Below are 21,481 nucleotides of genomic sequence, written 5' to 3'. Positions count from 1 at the left end.
AGAAAAAAGTACGCCAAATAAAAGTTCATTGCGAAAAGGACAAGTTTCGGGGGGATTATATTTATGCATCATGTATCGACGTCGAGATAACCGCGAGAAATGATGGTCGTAACTTTTGAATTCTACGTACATGCGAGACATTGATGGTCCAAGATTATGGCAGGTTTGATTGGTATGGGGCAAGTGTGCGGATACCATTTTACATTTTATTTTTTTACTGCTTATGATGATACGATGCCTCGGTTACACTGGTTTTATTAACTGCCGTTACTAACTATCCAGAGATTATAAAATTATAATTTTAAGGAAGGCGCATTTTTCGCTCCATCGTAAACTATCATTTTCTGTGATTCAAGTAATTTTTGGTGAAATTTTCAAGATTTATGCTATTTCCAAGGTGAAATGTTCCAATTCTACATCCGGCATCTTGAAATTATAAATGTGCAGTTGAATTTTGTACTCGGAGAATTGAGGTAGAATTTAGGCCGAGTCGGGTAGATGACTTTTTTTATTTTCAACAATGAAATTTATTTATTTTCAGATACATGAAATATCTATATCCCTACGAGTGTGAGAAACGAAGACTGTCCACCCCAGCGGAATTGCAAGCGGCAATTGACGGAAACAGACGTGAGGGACGTCGCAGTAGTTACGGTGCCTACGGCGGAGGTGGAGGTGATAACATGATGCAGAGAAATTCCCACACACCAAGTTCACTCGCCTTGCATGCTGGAATGTCACCATTATCGCTGGTCACAGCAGTAGGAGGTCAGCATCATGGTTCACAATCACTGCTGAATGGAAGCACAGCACATACCCCCCTGACGCACCATCCACATCATCCCCAGGGTTTGGGACAACTACCAAATGGTAATTCACGTCTCCAATTCCTGTCACTATTTTCCATCAAACAAAAAATCCTCATTTCCCCCACGAGATGATCCCTCTCAAAAATCCAGGAAATAATCCATTACACAGATGAGACAAAAAAAACACTAAACTGCCTGGTGGGGCAAGAGGGGAGCAGTAGGTTTATTTTAAATCGATAGTTAGAAGGGGTCTCAGTGCCTCCCCGAAGATGATGATGCGAGAGGCAGAGACGTAATTGATTGTACGATCCACCGTGAGACAGGCGTTAACGGATGACTCTCCCTAACGAGCATTCCTACCCCCTGCCCCCTCTTTCCTATCCATCCACCAAGCGTGATCCCAATTTCATAGTTCTCATTCACCAAAAACGTGAGAAGAAAACAGGGAAATAAATTCCTCCGGAATTTTCTACGTCATACATAATTCATTACAAAAATTAACAAAAAGATAAAATTCCACTTAACTGACTTTACGTCAATTACAAAAAAAAAAAATGTCCAGTTCCTTGCCTCACATAGCACTTTACCCCCAGCAAATGCCCCAGTGCTGCCTAAATGACGAAATCCGGCCTCAGGCATTAACGAATAGTATTTATTTTTTTTCCAGGACCAATACCTGGTCTAGCTGCGGCTGAGCTGGAGGCGCGAATGGCTGAATACATAAAACTATTCAACAAGGAATTCAGAAATGCCGGTGCAAGTACACCACCACCAATCCACCGACAGGGTAGTGCATCACCTCCACCCAGCACTCCACCACGTGACAACGCAATCGCTGAGATGTCACGACTTACATTATGGAATCTCTACAACAACAACACATTGTATCCGAATATGCATCAGCAGCCGCTATCACCACAGCCCCCGCACTCGCCAAATCCCCAGGCTTCGAGTCCTGAACCTCAGAGGGAGGCCCTCGATCTCGGTTTGAGATCATCGCCAATGTCCTCATCACCCACAAGACACAGCCCCCAATCCTCCGGTGGCAGTATGAGGGTGAAAAAGGATACTGAGTTAACTGGCAACACTGGACCACCACCACCCAAGAGATCTCTCTCAGACGACGAGTCAACCCACGACAAATACGTGCCCTCATTACCTGGTACACACATTAAAATATCAAACAGGGGAGACGGCAGAAATGGGGATAATTCTCTAGTTGTCAGTATGGAATTGAACGGTGTCATGTATGAGGGAGTTTTATTCGCCCAGTCACACAATACAAATGCTAATGCAACGAATAATAATACCAAGGCAGCGAGGAGTATTGTATCGTGAATTCCTACATTTTTTCATGAAAACGGGTATATTCAAACAAAAACTGACTTCTATTTTAAGTTTAAGAGCATCTGTGTAATGATTAAGTAACGAACGAACGTGGCCGATGTCGTCAGTTGATTAATGGTTTTTTTTTTAGATGAGTGCCTGATGAGTGGTGTTATTCGAATGACTAGTGAGTTTTAGAATTATTTCAATCACGATGTATGTACTCCTTCTTTTCTAAGCAATTCAACGATCTGATGGATGGGCTGCGTTGTTCGTTTGCTGATACGTGTGAATTTTCTTGTGTGAATGGATTTTTTTTTCTCGGCGTGCAATCGGAGGGATAATAATAGAGTTGAACATTTTTATCGCTATCATGCCTTGCGATCCTCTCATTCAAGAAGATTCGGCACGACTCTTTGTACTGAGTGGTACAAATTTTGATATTGGTCAAATGATGGTAGAAGGTTTTCTTAAATGAGAGAGCAACATTTAATATTAAATAGTATTAAACCTACGGAGGGAATGCTCTCTGGGTTTTTCTTTTTCATGTTCAATCTTTTAAAATGTTTGTACCCCCGAATCAAAAGAACTTTGAAACCATCCTAATTTATTTATTATATTGTCAGTAATTATTAGATGCTCACGCGCGAGGAATTTGATTAATGTCAGTTTCTTAAATAATATCGCATTTGATAGTGAATCAACGTCTCATTATCCCCCAGATCATAGATATTTTATAGGATTTTATTCACTTTTAATAATTGTACATTTTTTTACCTTCGACCAACAGTTTATTATTATTATTGATGGAAAAGATGAGGATCATTGAACACTGGACAAGGGTCTTTTTTATTCATTGTTTGTGATCTTGTCTGTTTGATAAAATTGTATATATAGTCATGGAATTATTCGTAGAGTTTAGTGGTAACGCAACTATATAAATAATCGGAGCAAACATCCGTAGAGAGCATAATGAATGATATCATAAATTTTTCTTTTTTTACATCCATAAAAATGCAAAATGTCCTTATCGACACTATTGATTCGTTGTCATAAGTTCTGGTGAATTCGCACACGTGTAAAAGATAGAGATAGGGAAGGGACATGTGAGGAAAAATATGATGAATTTTCTCGTTGCGATGAAATAAATAAATGCGTCACAAGAAACGAAAATAGAATATAATTATCTCCACGTAATGTAGATGTAATGCTCGAAGGATATTTGAATAAAATGTTGAAATGAAGAAAATGAAGCGATACTTCATTGCTGAAGTTGGAAAGTAAATAAATGCATCAGTTTCAATTTATTTTTCTTTTTTTTTTATAGTCATAGATTGTAGGATTATGTGTGTAGTGACAGTAAGATATTAGTGTGTAATAAATAACAGTGGCAGTGGCGAGGTTTGAACAAGTTGCGTAGTTTTATGATTGTCAAGTGGTGGCGTAATTTTTTACAATTTCTTGTTTTATTTTCTCTCTTTATTCTTCGGTTAATTTTCGATGATTTCGGGAGACAACTGGGAAGTCCTCTCTTGTGGATAGATGCTTTTTCGAGATGAGTTTAGCCAAAAAAGACTGTTGTATGATGAATAATTACTCTAGAAACAATTTCTCACATTATATATTGTCGACATCACCAATTATTGTCATTGCATTGCTCTTTGAAAAAAATCATTAGGTATTATTGTCGCTATAACTAATATATTTTTTCGTTGTATTGAATTAATGCTCGATGTAAAATTGAATCTCAATTAGTCCCGCTTTTTATCGATTACGAGAAATTATGAATTTTGGCTATTGGAAAGATTGATTTTAGTTACAAAATTGAATTTATTTAAAAATATATAGTGATTTGTTCGATTATGATTGAATTGTTACGCGTGTGATGAACTTTTCGAATGAATTTGAAATTATTTGTTTGACAATTGGTGCTGTGTTTGCAGTCCACTTGACTTTTCCCTTTAATAATTTTCAATTCATTGAGATACTTGAATAATTGACATAATTTATAGATAAAAAATGACACGTTTAGGTAATGGACGGAAGTATGAAGGAAATTCGCTGTGAAACGCAATATTTAAATAGATGAATATAAATATTCTTGTCATGCTCGATTGTGATTCGATTGACAGGCATTCTTTATATTTTATTGAAGGTATTAGGGCACTTATTCTCGTACGTGTGTCAGTAGTGCCCCCGGCGCTTAGTTAAATGACAAAATAAGATGAAATGAGGAAATTTTAATCATAAAAAATTGCAATTGTACCGCAGTTAGAGGCGAATTATAACGATAAAATGAATGTTGTGTAAATATATGACTCCATTGAAATGATAAAAATGAATAGATACGAGAAGATTGATAACGTTCAATTACCGTGGTTTTATTTTCAATTTTCTCGAATAAGGTAGCTGCTTAGTTATCATCTGTAAATCTATGTACACGTGTCTCACGATTATTAATAAAAAAAAACAACAACAATCGAAAGTAATTGAGCCTTGTATTATATTTCAAAGTAGAAAAATAGAAATTACATATTCGAGTTATTTTTTTCATTTTTAATCACAGGTATTTGAACAAGGAGAGAACAATTTAATTTTTTCGGTCAGTTTGCATTTTTCCTCATTCGTGGCGAATGAGTATTCAACAGCAGACAAGGACAAATTCTTCAGCTCATTGTTATCTAGGCCAAAGTTTTTACCAGCTAGCTGAAACTCAGCCGATAAGCTCGTACTGAAAACTCCCTTATCGTCCGTCTGTAAGAGTTCCAATTATAACTTGCTGAGTACTTATTACAAACTCCCATAAATTTCAAACATCTAATTTGCCAATAACAAATAATTGCCATCCAATGATTACTTCATACGCATTAAAATATTTTCTTGTACTCACTGAAATGCACACGGGATGTTTTTCTTTATAAAAATATGGAAATTGGTGTTCAGTGATGGATGCCACAGTTTTGCATTTCAGATTTGATGTCAGACACAATTCTAAAGAAATAAGTTATTTTGCATTACAATGAGAATTTATCATTGAGTACGGCACAATCGACGTGAGGAAAAAACACATTAATTATCAAGAATTTTCTTACCAACCGGAATGCGAGAATCTAAAAGCATTCTGTAGATCTTTTGAGTTCCTTTTAAATTGGGATGAATGTTTGTGCAGTGGCCGAGTCGGTCTGGCTTGAAATTCAAAATATCCACGACTTCTTCTTCATTTGGGACCTGTCAACAAAATTTTACGATTTAACTACCATTTATTTTGCAAAAACCAAAATGATTTGATGTTGAGAAAAATTCATAAAATGAATTCATACATACTTCAGCACAATGTGCAGCGATTTTCAATCCTTCATCTCGGCAATTCTGCAAGAGATTAATATAAGCCTCTCCCTCAGTTGGATCCCCGCTCAAATCAATACCCACAATTATCATTGGGTACTGTCGATGATATTTAACTGCCAATTTAATATTCTCCTCTGCATTGGTAAATCCCTCCTTTCTATTCACTGAGATTAATAATTTAACCAGAATACCGGGAGTTTTACATTTACATGCCCTGAAAAATTAATTCATGAATATTCACATTATCTAGAAAGCCGTGTGAGCCCTAAATGTAATGAATATTGCAATGGCAGTACTCAATGGCTTTGATGATGGCCTCGATGTACTCTTCCTTTGTCATCTGGTCCTTTATCGATCTCGGGGTGCTTCTCAGCTCGAGATAAATCACGTTATCATCGTGAAATTCCTGAATTACATCATGTGTCGCTAAAAATACAGCTTCCGGAGTGTCAGTTAAGGAGTGTACCAGATTGAACATTTGGAAACACCTATGACAGGTCGTACAAAATTGTTACTTGGATTGCATTACTAAGTGACTGGAACTGAATATAAAATATTCCTCGATTATACTCTTTTAGTGTCGTAAACTTTTCCATGTCTGGCATGGATGCTGAATTATCTCCATTGCTCTTCAACTTTTGGAGTTTCTTGAGTGTCTGAGGACTCACTGAACCGTTCAAATGTGCATGCAGTTCCTAAAAATGGGAGAAACAATGTGAAAGACATTTATATTGTTTTGAATTATAGTAGGTACTTTTGACTGTCGATGAAGATGAACCGAGTATTTTAAATGTTTTAATAACAAAATTATCACATGACATTCTCTTACATTGACATGAAAACTTTTAGGATGAATGTTTAATAAAGTTTAGACTACAAAGTTCTAGAGTAATCGAATATACTACATATCGATATCACTCACTATTTTAGGAAGTGCTTCACAGAAATACTTTAGCTCCATTTTCACTCTGTCCGTCATAATCAAGTTACCCTAACTTGTATTCATTTTTTGGTTAGCAAATTTAATTTTCGATGCATTTGCGCCCCCTAACCGTTCGAAACACCATCATTCAGTTCTCTATCCTTGGATATATTTTCTGGTGAAAAAAAAATGAAGATAAATAGGATATTGCTTTCATCACCAGACCAGTAATATCTTTATTGATTTACTCGTGACCTGATAGGGACGACTTCCAACTGATTGAAAATATTACAACTTTACAGGTTGAGGATTGACGAGGTTCAAACGTTATCGCTAGACTTGATCGAATTGTGAATAAATGTTCATATCAATTCTATATTTTCTACAAGTGTAACAATTTATGCTTTTGGTGCTAGACCCTGGAGTTCGGCAATGCACTGGTGGAGCGCGGCCTTCTCCTGGTCCGGTGTTATTGCCTTCAGTACGTTGTTTATTATCCATTCGGACATGTGTTTCTGGGCCATTCTACGCTCCACGTTGGCAATTTGGAGTTGATAGTCCAAGCGTTTTTTTACCTGAAACATTGGATAAAAAATCTCCTTTTATTTTTGACGACTGATATCATTCCGACAATCGGACCAAGAAGAACAAAGATAGCTCGATTAATTATTCAGTCATGTCCAGAGTTGGAAAGAATTGAATAAAATACAGATCGATTTACTGAGTAATATGGATGAAAGATTCAAGGAATTAATTTATTAACATTTCAGATAAATTAAATATTGCATCTCCATTTATAATTTCAACCAAATTGAAAACGAATTTCTTGAGCAATAGTTTATGTCTGTTATTATTACGATTGTCTTTACATTCCTCAGCTTCACATCGGACTGTAACTCACAATCGCCAGAGAAGTTCCTAACGGCTTAGCTTTCACGCGCAGTAGTGGTGAAGCCTTGCCTCACGGACTGAGTTATAAAACAATTATAATGCCACTGATGAATTAGGATGAATTGCTAATTAATGTGATTATATACCTCAGAATAGACTCTGTGGATGCGTTCTCTGTATTCAGCTTCCAGTTGAATCTTGATGTTCTCCTTCTTGGCGTCCATGATCAAAGCCTGAGCCTCTGTTCTCCACTGCTCGTTCTTCAGGTGCTCGATGGACTTCTCATGAGCCACAATTTCATTTTTCCTCCCTGCATTCATATTCGCCTCTTCCTGATCCATCTTAGCGTCGACCCATGTAGCAACTTGTGGACCGAATTTCTTTACGATAGCTACACACATGATAAACACTGACACTCCAGTGTAAAACTCGTGCTCCAGAACATAGAACTCCTTGGAGACGAGATACGTGGTAACACCAGTGAATAAGGCGTAGGGACCTGGAATTATTTAATTCAAGTATTAAAATTCAAGTGACAATTCAATCTTCAAATATTCAACCTCCTCCTAATCGATTATTGCATAATTTTCAAAATTTAGTTCCAGAGTGGTGAATAATATTCCACAAATCTCAGGACATTACTCAACATTAATTGATGAAAAATCAGATCCTGATTTATGAATATTTTCGAAGCCTCTGAAGTTTCAATTATCCCTTTTCCCTTCATAAAATAAGAATTTCGTCGTCCTTCATTTATTTAAATGTCTTTTCTAGTGCAGAAATCCCCAGTAAAAGTTGACTTTTCAAAACTAGCTTTTCATAACTTCCCTCTTCTCATTTTGAAGTATTTTTAAAATTTCATTAGACTTTAACAAGATTAATTTATTGAAAGAACTTTTCAATCTTCCAACGCGAAAACATCAATTGCCTAAAGAGGTCATATCAAATTTCTCACCAGTGTAACCAGTCTTGTTGTAGAATGCTTGGAACCATTCCTCTGGAATGAATCCATGGCGCACTGGACTGGGATCAATTGGACGTGATAGTCTCTTCGGGGGTTCAGGTGGTGCTGCTGCAGAACTCTGAACACGTGCCAGAGCTGGCAAACGTGTTGCCACTGAAAATGATACATTTGAATGATAAATTCCTATCGATTACCTAGGCTGTCAAGAGCATGAGACCCTCTACCTCCATATTGGCAATCAGATGTCATCGTAAACGAGTCAACTTAAGACATCAGAAAATCAAACCATTGCACAAAACTCAAAAAGAAATTCAGAGAAAATCAACCCCAAATTCGACTACACCCTACTGATTACTCAATTTCTTAAAAAACATCCAAAAAAATTCGTTCATTACATAATGACAAAGTTGATACGAAACATAACCAATAACGATGAAGCAGTCAATTAATCACAGAAAATATTCAATTGATCCATATGACATAGTCAAAGAGCAATTAGTAATAACTTCTAGGCAATAATTCAAATGCATAATTACCGTTACGAAGGGCTAATCTTGAAAACATTTTCAACAATCGTAGAGATGTTCAACTTCAGCTCCCAGACGTCCCAGACCGAGCCACTTGCGCCTAGGTCTTGAAGAGAAAATATGGCCGTCATTTCGAACGTTACAAACCAATCGGATCATCCCCCGCCTGAGCAGATTCGAAATATCCCGCTACGATTGGCTGACGCTTCTCGCTCAGCCAATCCCCGATTTTCCTCTGCCCTTGGTACCAAAAACCCCGATGACAGTTGGCCAACCATTTCTGCACCCTTAAAACTAAAATTCAAATAACCGATAATCTAATTTCCTATTTCCCACCGCTTCGCAGTGCAAAATCAATTCCAATCATCCAGCGATTTGCGTCCAATATCGTCCAAAACAATAACACAGCCACAAATCGGAAATCCGCGGTACAATACCCAACGTGCAAATAACCACACCACCCTATCTCAATCCAAAAAAATTCCATCATCAATGGCCATCCATGAGTTTCAAGAATCCCCGAATCGTTTCCAATCCCTGAAAGCCTTTCGCCCGTAACCAACCATATCCCCATTAAAGATGTACATCCTCTCAACCATCTGAAAGGGTCAGACTGCTAAAAAGGAGCCATTCCCAAATCTCATTGATTGATGCAACCGGAGTATACTCAACCCTTCTAAAACCACAGCGTCACTATCTCCCCTATTCAATAACCCCCTGTCGTTACTCCTGGTATAGCATCAGACGTATCTCATGATGGAGGAATTTCCGTAAAGATGAGAGAAAATCTGGAAATTCCATGAGAGTCGCAGAAAGGTCAGGCGTAATGTTACCCCTATCCGCCCGTCTCACCCCTCATTCACGACAAGATAAAGAGAGTAGTGGAGTGGATGTACATAATGGGGATGAGAGGTGGGCTGAGGGTGGGTTGCTGCAATGGTTTAGAAGCGAGAGTTGATAAATGCCGAATGAACAACACAGACCCGTCGGGTGAACCAAAGTAAACTCTACTAAAGAATTCCTAGCTGGTTGAACATCACCGTTGGATTTTAGCTCTCTGTCTTACTCTTCTGCTATGATCCCCCCAACTCTGCCTACCCCTCGCATCATCCCCCTGTCATCCCTCTGCCACCCCCAGGCCCCTTCCCACCGACTAAATTCCAGGGATCAATGCGTTGGTGCGCCAAAACGCTTGCGCCATCACCCCTCCTCTCACCCCCTAGCATCAACATTTAACTCTCATCCCCCTTGATGCCACCCCTGCTCCCCCATCCACATCCCCATCCACATCCCCATCCACAGCGTCGCCATCTCATCGTCCTTGTGTGTGGATAGACCTTTCTCGCGCCCTCCTAGTACCCCTCGGCATCCCCTCGCCATTCCACCCTCTACCTTGTCTCCCACCAAACGCAATCGACAACCCCTCGTTGTGCGCTACTCGCAGAAATTCTGAAACACGTCTCGCGCCTGTGCAGGGGCATTTGGGGCCATAGCGAAGGAAAAGTTTGTGATCCGGGTAAGGGATTCCTGGATAGGGCTGGTACCAACTGTAAGCCCCCATCATCATCATCATCATCTTGGAGAGGCGAAAAAATAGTTCCTCGTTTCAATAAAGTGTACAACGGATTCATCGATGATTCACGGATTGAAATAAACCGTCAAATTAATCTTGGGATGGTTTAACGCCGTTCGGTGGAGTGATAGTTCTCCCTCGTATTATTCAGGGGTGTTGTTTTGTTTTTTAAACGAATCCACCTTGGGCTGGTGAATGTCGCTGTCGATGGATCCTAGATGATTGAATAACGTGGTAGCGTGAGTGAATGACATCGTGGAGAAACACGAGGTGTTCGACGACTGTGGAAAGATCAATCCGAAGGATACACAGGATACGAGACGCCGTGACGTGCTTCCTCTTGATTATTATTTTTATTTCTTTCCACGCAGCTCCATACTAAAAACAGGATACATCTCACTCATAAAATCACTCGCGGTGAAATAGTGTGTGATAAGTGGAACACAGTACTCAACATCCCAGTGATGACAGTTTGTGAACTATTTCAATTTTATTGGAGTCATCGAAAATAGTAATTGAGAAAAAAAAAATCGAGGTGAATGTAGAGAAAAAATTGCGCGTCGAGTAGTGTGTCAAGTGTGCGCCCTGTTGTCAGGCGTTGGTACTCTACTCATCGAAGTGTTGGAGTTTTTTTTTTTCGGTTTTTTTTTTGAAATCCCTCGGTACAACTGGAGTGGGATACGAGTGTCTGTGCGGGCTACATGCAAAAAGAAAAAGTCTAACCCAGAGGAGGATAAAAAATCACGCTAAAAACATTTGCCGTTGGTGAGGGCGCGGAGAAAGAAAAAAAAAAAGGACGAAAAGAGTGGGGGAAATGAATCCCCAAGTGGACTCCCTCGTTTGAGGGTTGACATTGTGCTTAACGTGTATGTGTGTGTGTGAATGCATTGAACTGTAAACCAAAAAGCAGGAGAGTAAAGCGGATAAAAGAGTCAACAAATTAAGGCAACTCATATACATTTGCTGTTACCAATTAAACATCGGTTTTGAGCGGTGTGTACTATCCAACGGCCCCTGACAAGTGAGTCGTTTTGCCGATTATTTCGATCGTTCCCCCAAAATTCATACCCCCTCAGATCCCCTTCTACCCCCTTCTACCCCCTCACACCTCACCACCCCTCATTGAATTTCGTCCTTATCTATCCGGTACACGATATTCCAGCTTGAGGCATTATAATATCCACCCCCTCGAAAATAGCCCGAAATCATTGCACTTGCCGGGGAAAATAGATTTCCACACAGTGGTAACCCCTCGAAATCGTGTACCCCAGTATTAATGTGATAGCTCGGTGGAATTAAAGCCCCACTTACCGAGTACAAGTTTGGTATTCCGAAGGGGGAGTCAAAAGCAACGAATTTAATCGGATGATTCTCATGAGTCCAGCCATTACGATTTCAGAGGGTTCACCATTTCCCCCTCGACTAGCACCTCTCCGCCCTGATCCTTGTTCTCCAACTTTTCCTGAGATAAAATTTATAGTCTGAAGTATGATTAACCCTGGTACCCGTCCGCTTTTATACACCATGGAGAATAAGCCTCATCGGTCGCGTCTGATACCGGATTTCCTCTCTCGATTGCAATATATCCGGTGTTTACGCACAGCATCCAACTTCCTCAGGCTGAATTCAGATCAGACCAAGTCCACGAATATCACGTTTTGTCCTCGAGCTGTGACCCGAATACCCATCACCTTCGCCGTTTATTTTAGATTATTCTCCCCCGTTACAATCGATAGAATCACTCAGCATTCGCGTTATGATGAAGTGACATTAGTACCTGTCACAGTGTTCAAACTTCCGGAAGGTTGTTATATTGAATTTGACCACCGAGAAAATAGGAGAAAATAGGAGAAAATAGGATAAAATAGGGGCTTGTCCACCCCCGTATTTCGCCTGAATCTAACATATGAGTGATGATTGAGCGTAACTCATTGGCGGTTTTTTTGACTTATGAAGGAATAACAGAGCGATATGTTTCACTGGTTCTTTGCCTTTCTTGTGTCCCTCGAGGTTCCTTGTCAATCGTTAAATAAAAAAAGCTCTGACAATGAAAAATCGCCGGATGAGGAAAATGTGTCCATCTCACAAGGGCAGATATTTATAGGCCAATAAATAACAAATACATTGAAGCTGTACGTTGCCTCATCCATTGATATTCTCCGCATCATGCTTTCATGCACGTCTCGGGAGTATCATTGTAACCGCAGACTGTAATGATTTTTTACCTTCCAGGAAATCCCAGTGCACCATCACAATGCGGGATCGCCTGTCGTGGTACATGGTCTTTCTGATATTACCAACAATTTTATTAGCTCGATCGCTTGACAAAGGTAAATTACAATATTACATCACCTCGTCCCCATCATCAATCTTTTTTCTTACGTTTTATCATGCCTAAACCATCGCTCCGTTGAAATATCCTCAAAACCGGGTATTATGTATTAAATTTTAATTTCCATTTGACTATCCACTCGAGATTAACATTCACCTGTCTTCTTGCTTACTATTATAATCGGATTGAAGTGAGTGATATTAATAATTGAACTATCATTTTGAAGATCGTCGTGTACCCTACAACATACCTTCAGATTGGCGAGCACTGTGGTACAATAATCTTGATGAACTACAGAGAGTTAATGAGGCTAATGAAAATAACACTGTCTCAAATGTCACTGTTCAACTGGGTGGTACAGCATTCTTACATTGTAAAGTAAGACATCTTGCTGAGCGTTCCATCTCTGATGCCGAGGTAAAGAATAATTATTGGCTTCATCCTTATTGACAGAAAAAATGTTTGGGTTATCGTAGTTGAAGTGGTTCGTCAAATTAATATTTCAAGAAAGAGCTTTTTCATATTCTATACTCCAACAGATTGTATATTTGATATTGTATATTCATTAAAATAGAGGGGGGAGGAGGTTCCAAGGGTAGGTCGCAGGAGACATTAGTCAAGATTTTTTTAGAAAAATCAAAAAGGATCGAGAGGAGCGATCTAAAGTGTCTAGGTTTTCCATACTTCGATTAAAATACTGGATTAATTCATTATTTTATTTATCTTCTGAGTTACGGGAATTTTCATTGAAGACAGTAATATTCAGTATTAAATCGTAGAGAACGTTTATTAACTTTAGATAATAAAATCAATAATATATTCAGCCGTATGTTCGAGACGTCTATTAATTTTTATAGAATATTGAACGGAAAGTTCAGTTCCCATCGATTTTCGCATAAAAATTTTGAGTTGGCAATTGCCTAATTGTTCGAAATTCCAGTGGCAAGTCCATGATGGTAAACATTTTCAAGATGTGAATAGAAATAATTGCATCGTATGATTTGCAATAGGAGATGTAGTTGACTGTCTCCTGAGGATCATTTGAATTTCTTATAATTATCATGACAATGAGATGGAATGAGACTGCGCTGAGAGTTTTGAACCTGAAAAGCCAGCCTGAATATGACTTTATTTAAACACACAGATATCCTGGATACGTCGACGTGATTGGCACGTATTGACGAGCTCATTGTTCACGTACACGAATGACGAGCGATTCCAGGCGCTCCATTCGGAGGGCTCGGACGACTGGACGCTGCAAATCAAATACGTACAAGAACGAGACAATGGAACATACGAATGTCAGGTAATTGTCATTAGATGTATAAAAAATCCCCTTTGTTACAACATAAACAAGGGATAAAAGGTATAGTGAGTGGACAGGCAAATCCGGTTTATGAAGCACTTGAATATCTCACAATAGAGATTTTTTCAACTTTCGTTTTCAGGTATCAAGAAGTACGGGGATAATATCACACTTTGTGAATTTAAATGTCGTGATACCAGAGGCGTTTATACTAGGAAGTGAAGAACACCATGTCGATGTGGGCTCTATAATAAGTCTGGTGTGCATAATTGAAAAGGTATGATTTATCATCTTTTTTCGAGAATATCTGTGTGCCTTCTAATCAGCGTTTCCATCATTTGTATTTTGGCCTTCACTTCGTTATATTTTAATATTACATTCGCTTTTTTTAATCATGTTCTATCGTCGTTATAAAAGATATCGTGTGAGCCTCATTTATTTCAAAGCAATTCTCAAGTTTGATTGATCAATCAGCGGCGGAAATTCACCTTCACGAAATGTTGATATTCGAACTGTAATTTCCAAAATTTATTATACATGAAATTACTTAATGCTCTACTTTAATTTGCATACATAATTTATCGCATATTAATTATTTTATATTATTATTAACTTCGATATGTATTTTCATTCTCAAATTCAGTCTTTTTTTATTTTTTATCATCATTGAATTGTGAACAATACATTATTCATCAAGTTTCCATGTAATTCCTGTTTAAATCAATGGGGTTTTTTCCATTCATCATCCGTTTTAATGATGGATTTTAATGAACGTGAAATTGAATCAAATCATGTTGAGTCTCAACTTGAATCGAAATTTCGGTATGTCTGAAGTGCGACTTTCCCATGTCTCAAATGAAAATTTTCAAAAGTCTTGTCTAATATCTTTCAGCTGCTTTCACACCAGAACTTAACAATTTCTCCCTGTATATGAACTGTCCTTCGCCCCCCACACTGTTAGAAACTTGGATTAAAGGCAAATCTCATTTTGAATCTCGAATATTTCAACTTAGCTCTTTGAAAAGTCCAACGTCAAGCAGAACTTTTGAGAAAAAACGTCCATAACTTGCGTATTGAATAATGACTATGAAAAATTACGAATGGAAGATTGAGATTGAGAAGTCGTCGACTGGGTTGAGGTCTCAGACAGACGACAGATAATAGAGTCTCACATGTTATTCATGCCTGGACAAATGCCACCACAGAGAAAGATACAATCCAAATGTTACGGGTCAATTAACACTATTATATCCAGAATCGATAGGCTTCTCATGAAGTTTCAAGGTAGATGTGGACAGGCAAGACACAATCAAACACTTCACTTGATTCGGTAGGGCGTTGAAAGTGCCTCGGGGAAGTTGTTCCCATTATATTGATCGTTTATTTGGAAAGGTAAAGTTCAGGGTGCGGATGGCTAGAGTTGATTATTAATTGGCTTAAGGTTACATCCATCTCGCTGATGACTCTCGGTATAAATATAGAATGTTCGTACAGTTGAAGGATACTTACCGGTTGACAAATCCACTTGAATGATTAAAACCGTTGATAACTCCACTCGGAGCATCTTGCGGACTGATTTGAAACTTCATCTCAACACGATTTATCCCAAAAATACCAACTCCGTTGAGCCATTACGGGAACAAGTGCAGCAATAACTCAGGGCTTACTTGTCCAGTCATGAAGTTACCTCGCAGATACATGTGGTCCTGGGGCAAGAGTAACACGAGCCTTTCATATTCACGAAACCGTAAATTTCATTCTTAAACAGATGGAAAATACTACGGTCACACAGGAATAGTCTAAAACACGGTATCCATTACAGAAATAATAGATGCGAATCGCTATAAAATATCAAAAACCCAATGTTACAACTCCAAACTTTCCTGGTGGTTGATCAATGAATATTGAAGATGCTTGGTTCTAGTTTTATCAGATGGAAAGTGGAACAGCAGAGGGGTCTACCTCACTCTGATTAAACTGATTGGATTTTTCATATCAGTCCCTCGAATTTCGAAGTCATTTCCGCGCCGTATTTTGGGAAAACATGTAAACTCACTTTCAAGGTACGCGGAGGAAAACATTCGATATAAATTTTAACGGCTAGAAATTTTCGCCTCAAATTTCCGGAACATTACCCCAAAATATCCATCACACTGACAAAAAAAAAAATTTCTTTCAAATATATTTATTAATCACATGAAAATATATTTGGAAAAAGATTTTTTTCCCAGTACAGGCAATACTCGCCCCAAATCTCAAACTATTTAAAGTAAAAACAAAAATAACGAATATCCTCGCGAAGAGATTCAATTGCTGTATTTAATTGTTCCTTCCGGTATTGGTATTATTTCATAAATATCTCCTAGTAAAAGACTTTATATTCATGAAGGTATAATTGATATTTGAAAGGGTTAAAAGGTCAACAATATTACGTATTATATAAAGAGCAAGGACATTAAAACCGTGAAAATTTATAATGAAAATGATGAAATGATTTATACTGAAATTTATAATGAATAGGATGATAACAGCGATAATAGAAAGTTTTTCATCATCCCTCGTACAATTAAACAAGTTGCCTTTTCATAATTTCCTCCATATGACAACCGAGGAATTTAGTTAAAATACGAGATTCTACGTATGCTATAGTGATATAACGATATGATGCCAGAGGAAATTCCGTTAAATCATCATCCCTTGGCTAAACGTCAGTTGAGCCTCCTGTTCCCCTGAATTATGAAGTTATCCCAGCAGATGCACAGTACAATAACGAAAGAACCCGAGCGTTTCATATTCATCATGAAATAATTCACCCTCCACAACAAAAGACCTGAAGTACAGTACAGAAACAGTGTTTCAATAAAGTCTGTGCGCGACCTACGCGATATTTGTAAATAACCGGAAATAGAATGATCTCTTAGGATTATAATGTACTAGTGAATATTAAACGATTTCACAACGATATTGCAACTGACCAGAGAAATTATAATCAGTATGACAAAACAACCAGTAGCAATTAAAACTTTTCCTTTACTTGTAATTATTGCTCAACGTCATGCGTCATATTCTCGTTGAATACTGGAAATGGCTTGCTATTCCAGTGTAACAGTAAAAAATTAACCAGAAAATATGATTTACGCAAAAAAGAGAATTATTAAATCAGGGAAAATGCGATGATCAAAAAAATACTTCTCCTAAATGAATTTACTTGATCCAAGTAAATGTACGTGAATATTTGCATTTGTGGTGTTTCCTCTAGTGTTTGGGTGGTGAAAAATTCTACTGAATAAACCAGTAGAAATATTATTGTTGAAAATAGCGTAAAATCTATTTAGCCTCGACGGGAGATGGTGCTGAGTTAACAGATCAAATACGAAAGACTATAAATCTATCCTAGATATACTTATGTATGTCTCAAAGTGGAAAAACCCCAATAACATTCGTGAAACGTGTCCTGAAATCTAACTAAACTCCCAGTGAAATTGATCGACAACCCTCAACATCAACACCAACACCAAAAACTAAGTAAAAAACATCATTACAGCTGAACGATTGGTCCAGCTTCCCTCTTAATTCTCATCGTTAGCTTCATTGTTCGCGAAAAAGAATAGATTCATCTGAGCATAAATCGCGGACATTAGTCCACGCCAGTTAATTCGGTGGAGATTTCTAATTAGCGTCAAATTCGAAATAATAATCACTCCTCCCCCAATTGGAACCTGGCAATTAATTAGCTTGCTTGCCAGTAGTCACTACCAATAATCCGATAAAATACCGGTAAAAGAAGTAGCTCACCGGTCAACCGCGCACCCCAACAGCTATCCCCTTTTAGCCATCAGTCCTGAATGATGAGAGTTCTCTGAATGGCATGACAAAGTGACAGCTAAAATATGTACTATAAACATGGCCTGATATTCACAGAGTCCAACGCCGCCGCAATATGTGTTCTGGTATCACAATAACCGGATGATAAACTATGATACTGCGCGCGGTACAGTGAGTGTACAGACAGAACCAGGACCAACTCAGAGTCGACTGACAATTCGTCAAGCAGTTGAATCGGATACGGGAAATTACACGTGCAGAGCCTCAAATACCAAGCCAGCTTCAATCTACGTCTTCGTGACAGAAGGCAAGTTTCCCCAATAATAAATTTCTTCTCTCCACGTGTCCATCTGTCCACATAATTGATTACCACCCGAGGACTCCAGTTCATTAGGAACTCTCGAGCTCATTAATAAACTACCATTAATCTTGATATGAAATTCTCGCATGAGTTTACCCCCTAATTGATAATTATTTTGGTCAAGCTGTAGTTCACTTTGATTGAGAATCATTCGCCTGTAGCTTTTTAATCTCGTCAATTTACAGTACATATATGTATTGGGCGCTCGGTGCGTTAACGCTCGATTGAACGACAATTGACATTGAATATTGATTGTCCCGTAGGCATTTTTTTTTATCGTGTTTTTACTCTTTCTCTCTCTCTCTCTCTGTCTCTCATCTACCTTTTTTATTTATCGTTAGTTGTTTTTATTATTCCACAGGCGATAAAATGGCGGCTATTCAGCGCCGTAAAACGTCCAGTGGAGAGAGGACATCGGGTAGTTTGATACTGGCGCTCATTGTCACTGGCGCTGTTTTAGCGCGATAAGCATTTTCATTCGAATAAAACAAAACACACAATGTCCATTACTGTCATTAATTCGTTTTTTTGATCATAAATAACTTTATAGATAATCCCCGAATCTCGAGTACATGACACTCGAATATTTTCCATTAATTTTACGATTATGAGGAGAATATTATAACAGCGAACTCGTGACAATGTTTTTTGTAGGACTATCGACGGTAAATAATGGAGTACTCCGTGTTTAAGTGATTGGAATAGAGTTCAAGTGAAGTGGGGGGAATACACAAAAATTCATGTAAATAAATATTGAAAAATAAATTGAAATCCATCATCATCAATTATTTCAATGAAAATTTCAGAGTGAACTCAATTTTCTGGTGTAATTTTTGGTCGTTATTTCATTGCGAAATCGGGGGTATCGATTTACGAAGAATTTGACGATTGTCACTGGATTGTGGAAATGAGCGATATTTTGGTGCTTACAATTATTCAATGCAATGACATTTCTGAATCGATAATAAACGGAGTGTAACTCTGATTGAGTAATGAGTCCAGTCCGCATAATAAAAATCTCAGCTGGTAAACGTTTCAATAATTGAAGAGATTGGCACGAAGGACTGGATGGATGTTGACATCGTCAATTGATTTGATACCGCTACCCCGAATTCTTGTAATCTATCATAGTAAATTAATCGACTGTTCAATAATAAATTTTCAAAATGGAAACGATTATTTGATATTCGTAGTGTCCATGCGGTCAGTACTGAATGTTTTATGAAATAATTTACGTAATGACTCCAGTGGTATTTTTTATTATTAATAAAGCCTTTCGTTTGTGCGATCCTCAGTAAATTTCAAATGCCCAAGGATATAACGTAGAGTTAAAATTTCTCATGACCCAGGATTTTATGGGAAGGAAAGGGTTCTCGGCTCATGGGACAATGATTTATTCATGTGGAACAATGATTAATTAATAGTGATAGTACTCGAATTATTAATAAAAGTCAATTTAGGAATTTAAACTGGCAAGAAAATGGAACAATTGAGGATTTACTGCGGAAATACAGTGAATTATCAGAGTGGCTTCCACAGGAATTTTGTAATAACTCACGAACACATTAACGCCGAAAATGAGAAAAAAATTGCTATTAAATAGTTAGTTTTGAAACTGCGATGTCACATGGCCGGATCCGTCTTCAAGTGTGTAATCATTTTAGCAATTGAATTGGGGAAAATATTCGTCTTCAGAGAGGAAAAACAATTTAATTTTAAGTATTCCGAGGGAGATATAGACATGATTGTTGAGGGAAAAGGCTGGGAGGATTGGATCAACTTTTATCAGCTCGATTGAGAGAATAATGGGGAGCTATGAAGAAATGAACAATACACTGACCCAGTAAAGAAGAGGTTTTTTTTTTGCTTAAGAAAACATCCGCTTCCGTTCACATCATTCCATTCTATATGTATTATATACTTCGCGGGTATTTCAGTGATAAGAAATTTTATTATAAGAAAAATGGGTAAGGAATGAAAGATGAGGATATGAAGTGGGCCACCGAAAATAGAGAAATGCCATTGATATTTGAAATTGTAAATTTTATCGAATCCTTATTGTTTTAAGATGTTTTGTCATATAATTACTGTTGATTATTATTTAGAGTGCCAGTGTTTGGATCATGACAGATGGAAAACAGAGGAAATACATGATATATTGATGGAGGGAGAAACAAAATTGAATTGCAAAAAAATATGGGACTCAACGATTGTTGTATAGGAGCAGAGTAAAAGTGGATTTATCTTGTTATGTTTTAATCTTGATAATTGAAGTTACCGAAAGTACAAGGGAGTGATATAAATCGTCTATCATCGAGCCAATATAATTATTTATCGTAAAAATAACTGGGCTGAACAAATTGTACATAAATTAAGCGAGAAATTTTAATGAAAAAAAAAGAAACCTGAATGACTGATACGATGACCACAGAAAAGCTTTATTCGGAGTTGGGAGAAGTTGATTCGATACTGAATTCGATTAAAAAATATTTGTCGAGGAATTACAAAGAGTCACAACAATTTTTTTCTCAAAATGTGAGTAAACGCCAGATAAGAGCGCCTATGGGTGCATTTGGAAATTGCTATGGGCACAAATTTCCTTTTCAAATATACACAAGAAAATCCATTTCATCCTCAAGTTTTGATTTCACCCACTGCTAAATGACTCTTCATACTTAGACAAACATTTGATTTCTAATTCTCCATTAAAAATTCCTTCGATTAATTTTTCCCTTTTGGAGAATGAAAAGCAATACAAATTATGGAAGAGAAATTGCAATTATTGAATTTAAAGACAATTGCAGGGTGTACAGGCGTTTGTGTCTATCTTCTATCCTGATAAACTTGGCCGCCTGTGCACAATTATATGTAGAATATACATAGAATCTGTTAATAATAAGAGAAAAAAAATGATGAACAATTGGCCCCTATCGAGAAATAATGTCCAGTGGCATAACTTCGTTATTCGAGTGAGAAAATGAGTGAAGGAATTTGAGCCAATGTCCTGAGACGTTCTTTTAAAGACTGGGTGGAAAATATATGGTATTATTATGGTGGAATTTCAGATTAATTCTCAAACAAATAAACATCCTTACGGAACTTAAAGAAAAGAAAAGAAAAGCAAAAAAAAACATTTCTCAGTATATGTCTGCAATCATGTATGATAGAAAAAAAACCATTCAATTCAATAAAAATGTACGAAATCGAGATAAAAATCATCAATTCACCTCGCCCTTCACCCATTCCATCAGTAATATAATAAATAAATACATTACGTCATACTCTACCATTGGTCTT

The 21,481-nt window shown here is 37.6% G+C and overlaps 4 protein-coding genes and 1 long non-coding RNA gene across 8 annotated transcripts in view; 2 read left to right on the top strand and 3 right to left on the bottom strand.

The window, feature by feature from the left end:
• Nucleotides 1-3,481, top strand: part of LOC105265062 (AT-rich interactive domain-containing protein 3C) — a 72,848-nt gene extending 69,367 nt beyond the window's left edge. For 2 of the 3 annotated variants that reach the window (XM_011302343.1, XM_011302342.1), the window contains exons 6-7: nucleotides 542-870; nucleotides 1,477-3,481. In XM_011302343.1, the coding sequence (XP_011300645.1) occupies nucleotides 542-870; nucleotides 1,477-2,147 (1,000 nt within the window). In that variant the 3' untranslated portion in view covers nucleotides 2,148-3,481. The remainder of the gene's footprint in view (nucleotides 1-541; nucleotides 871-1,476) is intronic. The other variant, XM_011302344.1, reaches the window with a different exon arrangement.
• Ada (adenosine deaminase-like protein) lies at nucleotides 3,449-6,512 on the bottom strand. The gene is made up of 7 exons (XM_011302345.1): nucleotides 6,406-6,512; nucleotides 6,054-6,178; nucleotides 5,780-5,971; nucleotides 5,460-5,697; nucleotides 5,228-5,363; nucleotides 5,026-5,126; nucleotides 3,449-4,889 (listed from the first exon to the last, which is right to left on the bottom strand). Exons 1-7 carry the CDS (start codon nucleotides 6,460-6,462, stop codon nucleotides 4,692-4,694), a joined length of 1,047 nt encoding a protein of 348 aa, XP_011300647.1. The 5' UTR covers nucleotides 6,463-6,512; the 3' UTR covers nucleotides 3,449-4,691.
• Nucleotides 6,513-6,621: 109 nt separating this feature from the next.
• ATPsynB (ATP synthase subunit b, mitochondrial) lies at nucleotides 6,622-8,907 on the bottom strand. 2 transcript variants are annotated; one of them, XM_011302346.1, is made up of 4 exons: nucleotides 8,797-8,907; nucleotides 8,252-8,413; nucleotides 7,443-7,795; nucleotides 6,622-6,980 (listed from the first exon to the last, which is right to left on the bottom strand). In XM_011302346.1, the coding sequence occupies exons 1-4, from the start codon at nucleotides 8,822-8,824 to the stop codon at nucleotides 6,804-6,806; spliced, it is 720 nt and encodes a 239-aa protein (XP_011300648.1). In that variant the 5' UTR covers nucleotides 8,825-8,907; the 3' UTR covers nucleotides 6,622-6,803. The 2 variants fall into 2 exon arrangements, with proteins under 2 accessions (XP_011300648.1, XP_011300649.1); XM_011302347.1 differs by having other exon boundaries at nucleotides 6,895-6,978; nucleotides 7,440-7,795.
• Nucleotides 8,908-10,265: 1,358 nt separating this feature from the next.
• On the top strand, nucleotides 10,266-21,431 carry dpr12 (defective proboscis extension response 12). Its single transcript, XM_011302341.1, has 7 exons — nucleotides 10,266-11,381; nucleotides 12,593-12,690; nucleotides 12,919-13,109; nucleotides 13,837-13,998; nucleotides 14,141-14,275; nucleotides 17,920-18,130; nucleotides 18,546-21,431. Exons 2-7 carry the CDS (start codon nucleotides 12,615-12,617, stop codon nucleotides 18,650-18,652), a joined length of 882 nt encoding a protein of 293 aa, XP_011300643.1. The 5' UTR covers nucleotides 10,266-11,381; nucleotides 12,593-12,614; the 3' UTR covers nucleotides 18,653-21,431.
• Nucleotides 13,022-17,905, bottom strand: LOC105265060 (uncharacterized). The gene is made up of 3 exons (XR_892046.1): nucleotides 17,794-17,905; nucleotides 15,508-15,757; nucleotides 13,022-13,134 (listed from the first exon to the last, which is right to left on the bottom strand). It is a non-coding gene; the product is annotated as an uncharacterized lncRNA (long non-coding RNA).
• Nucleotides 21,432-21,481: the final 50 nt, after the last annotated feature.

Source organism: Fopius arisanus, unplaced genomic scaffold (assembly GCF_000806365.1).
Source record: "Fopius arisanus strain USDA-PBARC FA_bdor unplaced genomic scaffold, ASM80636v1 scaffold00027, whole genome shotgun sequence".
Lineage (NCBI taxonomy): Eukaryota > Metazoa > Arthropoda > Insecta > Hymenoptera > Braconidae > Fopius > Fopius arisanus.
This window is presented reverse-complemented; position numbering and strand designations above follow the sequence as displayed.